Genomic DNA, 10,321 nt, shown 5'->3' with positions numbered 1-10,321 from the left:
AATCTTTGCTGTTTGAAAGACACAGGAGGACATAAACACAGGTCACAAATCAGGAGGAAATATTTGCTAAACATATATCTGACACAGGGATATATATCCCAAATACATAAATAACTCCAGTAATTGGATAAGAGATGAACAACTCAAATTAAAAAGAAGCAAAAGAATGCTTACTCAGCAAATGGTGCTGGAACAAGTGGATAGTCACAGGAATAAAAAGAATATTTTCCCTATACTATACATATACCAAAAAATTCACTTTGAATGGTGAATAGACCTGAATGTACATACGAAAAGTATAAAACTTCTAGGGAAAAATAGAAGAGAATCTTTTTGACCTTGGGGTATACTTTCTTAGATAAGAAACACAAAGTAGGCTCACAAAATTAAAAAATTGATAAATTGCACCTTTTCAAAACTGAAAACTTGTGCTCTTCAAAAAATATCATTAAGAAAATGAACAGCAAGCTACATAGAGAAGATATTTGCAACATGTAAATCAGACCAGAATAAAAAACTAAAGATACCAAATTCTTGCAATTCAATAATAAAAAGACAAATAGCCCAATAAAGAAGTGAAAGGTGTGAACAGCCCCTTCACAAAAGTCTGCAAAGAGTGAACAAGGACTTGAGAAGAGAATCAGCATCGTGGGTCACCAGGGAAATTAAAACCACAGTGAGATCACGCTACACTAGAGCACACACTCTTTGCAACGGCTAAAGTTAAAGACTGCAAATGCCAAGTGTTGACAAGGGTGTGGAACTACTGTAGCTATCAGTCAGTGCTGGCGGGATGTGACATGGTGCAGGTATTTTGGAAAAAGAGTATCAGGCCTCTTAAAACCTTCAACATAAATCTACTATGTGACTTAGCAATTATACTCCCAGGTATTTACAAAGGAGCAATGGAAACATGTCCACACAAACACTTGTATGTGAATTTTTGTAGTAGTTTTATTTTTAATGAAATATGAAACAATCCAAATGTCCATTTACAGATAGATGGATAATGAAAATGTGGTATATCCAATGGAATATTATGTAGCAATAAAAAGGAATGTGTTGCGGCTATTGATACAATGTGAATGAGTTTCAAAATTCTTTTGCTTAGTGAGGGAAGCCCGGCACAAAAGAGTATATACTGTATGATTCTATTTACATAAAACTTTAGAAAATACGCTCTAATCTACAGTGACAGAAAGCATTTCGTGATGGCATGAGAAGGTGTGGAGGGAAAGAGGTGTTCCTTAGGGCAGGAGAACACTGGGGAGTGATGGAGATGTTTGGGATCTTGATTGTGGTGGTTTCGTGGATGTACATTTCTGCCAAAACATCAAATTGTATACTTTAGATATGTGTGATTTATTGCATATAAATTATTCTTCAAGACATTTGTAACTAAATAAAATAAATATAATATAAAGAAAGAGATTATAGTCATGTCTTAGATCTTGATGACTCAAATGTTACCTTCTTGACTAGCTGGAAACATGATTTCCTCTTGGATAGTCTCCCAATTATTCCTTAGACTCTTCCTGACTGCTCACAGGTACTGTTTGCCCTCAGTTTGAGGACCTGGATAAGGAGTTCTGGGAGAAGGGTCTGCACCCTGTCAGAGCTGTTCTGTGCACCAGAGAGCCTCGTGCAGTCTCCATCTCTTGCTGGCATCACGGATCTTGTCCACCTGAGTGGCTGCCGTCCTGGTGGCTGTCCCACGGCTGATGTGCCCTTCTGCAGAGTGACTCTTACCGGCCACAGAATGATGCCTTGATGCTGCCTCTCTCCCTTGGGGCTTTGCCTTTTGTCACCACTCTTTCAGATGGGTTTCCCACAGCTGGCACCTCGTGGCATGTCCCTCTCCCCCTTGGCTCTATTCTTCCTGGAGCCCAAAGTTGGGAGGCATTCACGGCCAAATTTAAGCATAGGCACAGATTACACCTGGATTTCTTGCTCTCTCTAATGGCCAAGCATACATTCTGGAGAGCATTTTGTACCAGATAATATGGAAACAAGACATATAAGTCCCTCTTGCATAACAAATAATGTATTCCCTCTTTATAAAGGACATCACTTTTTTTTTTTCCCCTCAGCAAATTAGCTTGCTAGCCAAATTCCTAAGGCTAAGATTAAAACCTCAAATTGGATTGCATTTTGCTGTATGTTACACTTCCCGTTGCCTAAGCTTCTGACACCCACAGGGAAAGGAATAACATTTGAAATACACTTAGTACTTTTTATTCATGCTACTCCAAAGGTTTGCAAAGCCTCACTGTGTTATTTACTCGAAGTCATAAATACGGCAGGTGTGAAATCACCACTGTCCATAACGTGTATCAGCTGATGTACACCAGTCCTCGGTGAACGCACCAGCTTGCTAAGGCCTATTTTTTTTTACTGCAGTAAAAACTTCACTGTCACCCCAGGTGACACAAGCTAACGATTCCAGCTATTCCATACGAATAAAAGCCACTCAAAGCAACTCTGCTGCTTTTCTGGAGACTTAAGCACAGATGGCATGCTTTTTAAATGTTTTCTCCCATGGTGGACACTCAGTGCTTGGATTAACTGGGAGTCGGTGGGCAACGGGAGGGGTGTGTCACGACGCTAGGCTTTGCCCTGTGAGTCGTGAGAGTCACCGGCTCCACTGGGATTCTAGGATTGCTGCTGATTTCTGGAGCCTCCAAATAGTGGATGTTGAACAATTAAGCAGTGGAACTCGGCCGCTACAGGAAGGAGGGAGGTTTGATCTTGTGAGAGAGGAAGACTTGTGCAGGCCCCAAACTCTGAGTGGATTGGTGTGTGTGTCTTATATCTGTATTTATCTTATTCATTAATATCATCATCATCAGTCACTTATCACCTATCTATCTAAAAAAGGAAACAAAGTGCTTAGAGCAAATTGTTTATGCAGAGATGGCGCATTCAAAGCTTTCGATCACACTTGGAGCACATGGTCATGACTGCACCCTTGTGATCCTGGCTAGACCATTCGCCCTTCCTCCGCTGTTCCATGGGCCAGGAGGTGAAGGCCCATCTGCCCTGCCTTCACATGTGTCTCTACTGTGAAGAAATGCAGTGTTTACTGAAATGCTGCCCCTTTTGTTCCCAGAGAGCACAGAGACTCAGGCATGGAGGGGTGGGGCAGAACTTTCACTCAGCCCCCTGAGCGGAAGGGGGGTGCATGGTTGTGGAGAACAGGGAGAAGGCATAGGCTGCTCCCAGGCTCCCTGTGGGCCACTCTGGGCAGGGGGCTAGTGGTCCAGGGCCAGCGGTACACATGGGAGATTCTCATAGTTTTCTGCAGCATCTTCATGGGCCTGCCCTTCATGGTCATCTGGATGTGCCTTCTTCACCTCTGAATAGATGATTGCTGGTTCCTGGCGGGAAACCCACAAACAGTAAGTACCTAAGTAAAGGTGAGGAGGTGCAGAGGGGAGAGGGAGCCGGAAAGGGTGACCCACCTCATCCTTCTGATGTGTCTTTGGTGAAGGTGCTGTTGGATGGGAGGAGGGAAGAAAAGTATTAGACTGTGGGTGACATATTCCAACTTACAACCCACTCACAATGCATTTCAAAATCTCTCCTCTGCTGACTCAGCTTTCAACGGTTTGCTCTGCTGGATTCTTCCAAGCCTCAGACAGAGTACCCCACCCCCGTGCACTGATAAAGCCTTTCCCCTGCCCACCAAATGTCCAGAGTGACTTTCCTGATGATTTCCTTCTCTCTCCACTGCTCTTCACCCCAGCAAAGCGGTCCCCCTGCTCCCATCCCACCCCCATTCAGGGCTTCTGTGGCTGCACTGATTGGGAGAAAGTGGAATACGGGTTTCACTTTGTGCAGGGAGAGTGGAGGAGGCTGGAGAGGGGGTTGTCATTCTAAGGCCACACTGTAAATTCCCAGGGAAGATTTGCAGTGAAGCATTAAGAGAATTCAGTGTGTGTGTTTCTTCTATCTTTCCAAAGGGTCCTCTGGATCTCTTTCATTTATTTATTCAGCCAATAAGCACTCAGTGAACATTGACCTTCTATTAAGCACTGGTAAGCTACAAGGACAGAGAAACAACACAAACTCAGTCCATATACCCAAGGAGCCTATAATTTGTAAGGGGGACAATGGACGTGTAAATGTATGCAACAAGTACAATGGGCACCAAGATAGAAATACATATTGAACTCTGTTGTTGCCAAAAGGGAAATCTGTCCTCCCAGGTTCGGACACAGGGAGGGCTGGTGGGACGTTTCACAGAGGTACCTGAACTATGTCTTGACATGTGAGCAGGGGTCGGAGGTAAACTAGGTGGGGGTAAGGACATTTCAGAACAAATAAGACACATGAGCACCAAAGCAGGCAACAGCCCAGTATGAGCAGAAAAATGGGAAGGGTCAGCTCGGCTAGAGTAAAGACAGAGGAGGCATTGAGGAGGGGCTGAAGTGCAGGGGGGGCAAGGGTCCTGCTTTGGAATGAAGAGTCACCGAGGCAGGGTGTGATCAGCAGTGTATCTCAGAGGGATTGTGCTGGAAACAGTGTTGGGGGCTAGAGGAGGACAAGATTAGAAATAAAGAGACCAGTTGGGAGAATTATGATTGTCTACACATTAGGTTATGAGAAAGTGACACTAGCAATTACCAGTCATGCATTCTTTCAAAACAGTATTTGAAGAGGCCCATAGTTTTCTAAGCACTGGTTAGTTTTTGGTTAGTTTTCTAACCAATGCTGTTGGTATGTTCATGGGAAACAATAGTGTCTGTCCTCAGAGAGCTTGCAGGGTCCGGTGGCAGTGCACACGGGTCCATGGGAAGGGACTCAGCCATATGATGGCAGTGCGGGAGGAGATGATGCCTTCCTTCCGTGTCCCACTCATATTTGAGAGGCCTGATCAGAGGCCCCTTGAGGATCCGCTCACACATGGCCACCTCACCTCCACTTTCTCGGAAGCAGTCTCACCTGGATTTTCCTTTGTATGATGGCTGCTCCAGATCTGGGAATAAACCAGATTGTCATGTCCAGGACTCACTGTGAGAGAACAGATGATAGCTAGCTGTAGTCCAGAACCCACACTCCAGACTCTTCTCAGCCACTAAGTTCATAACCACCTTCTGTCTCAGACACAGTGCCAGGAATGTCATTTTAAAGTTGAGTGTGACTCATTCCTGGGCAGTGGCTCAATCTCTCCTCCCACTCTGGCTCATCCCTGGAGCCCTGGGATACTTAGGAAGTCCTCACCATTGCTATACACAGGCTGCAGCTCCATCAGGGCTGCTGGCTCAGAGTGGATGAGCCTGTGGGGGTCTGTGCTGGAGGGTCTGGACCGGGAAGGCTCTCGATGCTCCTCGGGACTGTAACTGTGACAGACAGGGAGAGACACAAGGGAGAAAAGGATTTGTGGATCATACCGAGTCTCAGGAAAACCGGTATCCAGGAGGAGCCCAGCATGGTCCATGTAAAAATATCATGGCTGTGGTGACGCCTGGGTGGCTCATTTGGTTAAGCGTCGGACTCTTGATTTTGGCTCGGGTCATAATCTCAAGGTCATGAAATCGAGCACCGCATCAGGCTCCACGCTCAGTGTGGAGTCTGCTTGGGATTCTCTCTCTGACAGTTCCTTCCTTTTCCCTCTGCCCTTTCCCTGCTCATGCTCACTCATGCTCTCTCTCTCTCTCTCAAATAATAAATAAATAAAATATTTTAAAAATATCATGGCTGCCTAGCCTGACTCTGCATGGCTCTCTCAAGAGAACTCAGAAGGTGTGTGTGACACGATGTGCAGCCCAAGACAGCATTACAGAGAGGGAGGACTGACACAAGGTCAGTGGGCAAAAGTGCACAGTCTCAAGGTCTTTCTGGTAAACAGTTATATCTGCCTAATTTTTTATTGTTCTCAAAAATTTAAATGTTTAAACACTGATACAAAAAGACTTTTGCATTCCCACAGAACTTGACCTTTGTCTTTTTAAAAAGGTCCCTTTCAATGTTCCAGCTCATATTACAATAATCTACCTTTCTTGTAAGATACCATGAAGACTTTCTGGGAAAAGAGTGGTGTGTTTTTTCCCACTTCTGTTTCCTTCTGCAATTAATATTGGGAATTGAACATTGCCAGGATTCAATAATTATGTCCTGAATGAGTGTGTGGTGGAGGAATGAGGGGGGAAGAGTGAGGTGCAGCCCTGTGACAGATGATGCCATTAAGGTGTGAGGGGTCAGCTCTCCACCAGGGCACATTTAAGGAAGTAGATAGATTAACATGGAGGGCAAATGACATGAGTTCTGTGTATGTGTAGGTCTAAGTGAGTATTATAAATATGGCTGAAAGTGGCTTTCTGAATCACATTTTTGGATTTCATAAGAATTTGAAAATGTTAATAGGAAGTCCGGTCAAATATTTTTTAATGTACTTATAATTCTGTGACCCTGTTTTGTGGGTATGACTAAATCATGACAATGTTGTCAGCATAAGAAACAAGAGACCTCACCTGGGTGTTCCAGTGCCAGGAAGTCCTCCTGAAAAACAAAGGATAACTGATGGTGAGCGAGCTGTGTAGGTAGTGGGCTCTACATTAGAATGTCCTTTCCTGGAAATCAGATTTATTCTAGGTCTCAGCTATGGCAAATCTTAGAGAACATCTGGCTCTAACCCACCCCCCCACCCCCATAGGAGATTACCAATGAGGAAGTTGGGGTCTGGAAAGATAGTTGCCCAGAATCATACTTATTCAGTCAGTAAAAGCAGCATGCACTCTAAGGAGGTATGGCCAAGCGGCACAAGAGAGACAGCTTAGTATTTAACTCTGGGCCAAGTGCTTTCCCTCTTCCTCTTCTCTATCTTAACTGCGGCCCTAGGAGATAGAGACCAGAGACAGAGTTCCTACACACTGTGAATCAATAGGGCTCCCATAACAAGCTCGACCTCTCTGTACCTGTGGCCCTTGCAAACCTATCCACAGTGGGTGTTTTCTCCATATCCCTTCTTTCCTTCTCTTTCACCTGGCTGATTCCAAGTGATCTTTCCTCCTCCAGGGCTTTCCCTGGGGCCAGTGAACTGTATGAAGTGAACTATCTCCACACACATAGACCCCTGCAATATTAAAATCACCATATTGGATGGCAATTACCAATTTGTATGTTTCCCTCCAACTCTCTCCATCCTGAAGGAGTGTGTTACTTGAGGCTGCAACTTCGTCTTAATTATTTTTATATTCCCAGTGGCTAGAATGTTCACAATATTCAATAAAGTTTTGTTCAGCAACTGAACAAATTAAAGTATGTACTTTGAGGACTAAAAAAAAAAAAGGCAGATTGAACAATTTTATAATAGGTGATTACATGTAAACCTAATCTGGAAGGCTACTCCATCAGCCTTGAAAATATGGCAGTTTTCCATCATCAGTGAAACACTGAAATCTTTTTGGCCTGCCCCAATGCAGGACTCCTCCTAATTTCCCATTCCTGACTTTTGCCTATTTATCTGTGGCTCTCTATCTGTCTCACTGGGCTTAGAGACCATGAGTTATTGCCGCAAGTAAACATTCTCATGAGAAATGACTAATTGATGTCTGCAAACCATGAGTTAAACTGGAGGAGCATGATCCCTCCTTAGAGCATTTGTGATTCACATCAGTCAACAGTCCCTGTCCTCCCTTGTAGGTGGGTTAGCTAAGTCTCAGGATGTGTCTGCAAGTCAGTTTATCTCTTCATATGTAAAAGGGAGAATAGACCCAGAAAGTGGCCATTTACATAACACAAGCTAATATCACTGAAGACATATGGGCCAGGCATAGTGCTAAGCAGTTTATATGGCACCAAAATGGTAGATAACTATTATTATGCCCATAAAGAAACTGGGGTTTGGAGAGTTTAATTTACCTGCCAAATATCAAGTATTTGGCAAGTTATATTGCTGGAATTTTCATCCAGGCAGTTCAATCACAGAGTCAATACATTTATCATTCCCTTTGGTAACTGGTTGGATAAACTCAGGCTTAAGGAGCAGACAGAATAATCTTTTAGAAAAAATGGAAAGGGCTGAGCTCCTCCCTGAGAAGGCTGATGGATAATGAGAAGGAAGACTTGGCTATAAGGGAAGTACAGTTGGCAAGATTTTGAGATGAGAAAGACAGATACCCTCTGATTGGTGGACTGTCAGAATTTCTTACTAAGTTTGTTATTTAAAACAACACTTCCTCTAGATCTGGACGTCAGAACCTCCTGGGTTCCTGTTCTCATGGATCACATAAAATGATAGTTGCTAATCTTGACTTCCCTGTGTTGGTTGTTGTTGTATTGACTGAGCAATCTATTTTTTGAACATTATTAACTTCAACAGTAAGGTTTTAATGTCTGCACTCCTAGTATGTTTCTAATTAATAAGTGACACAAACAGATGATAAAATAGGAAAGTAGTTTTGGAAGTAAGAGGTGTGACCAGCCTTCCATAAGTCACCAAGGTGCAGTGAGAGAATATGGAGTCAAGGGCTAGGAAGACGCCCAAGTAAGCCCTAACTCTGACTCTTAATAGATATATGAGTTTGGAAAGATAACTTATGAAATATCTCCATTTTTTTCATCTCTAATATGGTTATAATATTGATTGAATTGAACTGAAATGTAGTTATTTAATTGGGAGTAGACAAACTACAAAATTGCATATAATGGGCTCTAAATGAATGATACATTTTATGATGAGTACTATTAGGGTTAGTGCTCTTATTCTCTTTATATATTTTTTTAAAAAATGATATACACACTTAATTTTATATGTAATGTTATTTAAGAAAATACTAAGTAGCTTTAAAATATCAGTCACAAAATATTCGTGCCATTTTTCATGCAAAGAAACAGGACAGAGGCTCATTGATTGACCTGAAAAGAAAAGGGTAAGAAGACAATGCTTGACCAACATCATTAAGAAAAATGTGTAAGTTTGTTCATTAAACTGAGATCCAAATGTTCTATTTATCTGTTTGTTTGCTTGCTTGATTTTCAATATGAGCCCTAAGAAAGGGAGAACAGAAGCATTTGACCTGACAGAAAAGGAAATGCCATGTTATGCTAAGTGAGAGGCAGACAGAAAGTAAAGTTTTAGTAATCCCAAAATATAAAGTATTGAAACCTTATAGGCACCCAAGACACTGAATAAAAAAGTCCATTAATTCAAGAATTCCTGATCCATGAAAAGACATTTAGAGAGAAAAAAACACAGTCACAGAAGAACAAAGGATGATAGCATATTTCTTGTCAGAAACAATGCACACAAGAAGACAGTAAAGCAAAATCTTTAAAATAAAGAAGAAAAAAATCTCAACCTATAATTCTACAACAGCAAAAGCATCTTTCGCAAATGAATGTGAAACAAAGACATATAAAAGCTGAAATAATTCATCACCAGCAGACCCATACTATTAGAAATCTTAAAAGAAATCCTTTTGGGCAGAAAGAAAATAATACCAGATGGAAATATGGAGATACAAAAAAGAATGAAGGACATCAGAAGTGGTAACTACTTAAGTAAATATGTAAGCTTCTTAAATTATAGTTAGGTCTCTTTAACAGGTAAGTGTTTACAAAAATAATAGCACTGTAGCTAAGAGGGAAGAAATGGAGTACATGATGGAATATTCTTCTTTTTTTGGTAAGATTTTATTTATTTATTTATTTACTTACTTTCTTAGAGAGAAAGCGAGTGGGGGGAGGAGCAGAAGAAGAGGGAGAAAGAATCTCACACAGACTCTGTGGCTGAGCGTGGAGCCCAATATGGGGCTTGATCCCATGACCCTGGGATCACGACCTGAGCCAAAATCAAGAGTTAGATGCTTAACCAACTGAGCCACCCAGGTGCCCCATGATGGTAGTATTCTTACACTATATGTGAAGTGATCTAATGTCACTTGAAGATAGATTGTGGTAAGTTAGATGTCTATACTATAAATGCTAAAACAACCAGTAAAGTAAACAAAACAAAGAATTATATACCTAATAAGCCAACAAAGGGAAAAAAAAATGGAATCATAAAAAAATACTCAATTGGTGTAAAAGAAGGTAGAAAAAAAGGAAAAGGAAAACAAAGAACAGATGGAACAAATAGAAAATAAATAACAAAATAATAGAATTAAATCTAACCTTATCATCACATTAATGTAAATGGTCTAAACACCTTAGTTAAAAGGTAGAGATTGTTATTGGATAAAAAGAATTAAATATAAGCTATCTATTTATAAAAAATGGGGGAGCGGAGCAAGATGGCGGAGGAGTAGGAGACCTGGATTTCGTCTCCTCTCAGGAATTCAGCTGGATAGGGATCAAACCATTCTGAACACCTACAAAC

General features: G+C 41.7%; 1 protein-coding gene across 6 annotated transcripts in view; it reads right to left on the bottom strand.

Annotated features, from left to right (window-relative positions):
• Positions 1-936: 936 nt before the first annotated feature.
• Positions 937-10,321, bottom strand: part of LOC102750392 (Fc receptor-like protein 2) — a 66,796-nt gene continuing 57,411 nt past the window's right edge. For 5 of the 6 annotated variants that reach the window (XM_081825399.1, XM_081825402.1, XM_081825400.1 and 2 more), the window contains 5 exons: positions 6,474-6,501; positions 5,224-5,342; positions 4,945-5,013; positions 3,462-3,493; positions 937-3,377 (listed from right to left, as the gene is read on the bottom strand). In XM_081825399.1, the coding sequence (XP_081681525.1) occupies positions 3,252-3,377; positions 3,462-3,493; positions 4,945-5,013; positions 5,224-5,342; positions 6,474-6,501 (374 nt within the window). In that variant the 3' untranslated portion in view covers positions 937-3,251. The remainder of the gene's footprint in view (positions 3,378-3,461; positions 3,494-4,944; positions 5,014-5,223; positions 5,343-6,473; positions 6,502-10,321) is intronic. The other variant, XM_081825403.1, reaches the window with a different exon arrangement.

The sequence above is a fragment of the Leptonychotes weddellii genome, chromosome 6 (assembly GCF_054177405.1).
Source record: "Leptonychotes weddellii isolate Sample4059 chromosome 6, ASM5417740v2, whole genome shotgun sequence".
NCBI lineage: Eukaryota > Metazoa > Chordata > Mammalia > Carnivora > Phocidae > Leptonychotes > Leptonychotes weddellii.
The sequence above is the reverse complement of the archived record's forward strand: the minus strand, read 5'-3'. Positions and strand labels throughout refer to the sequence as shown.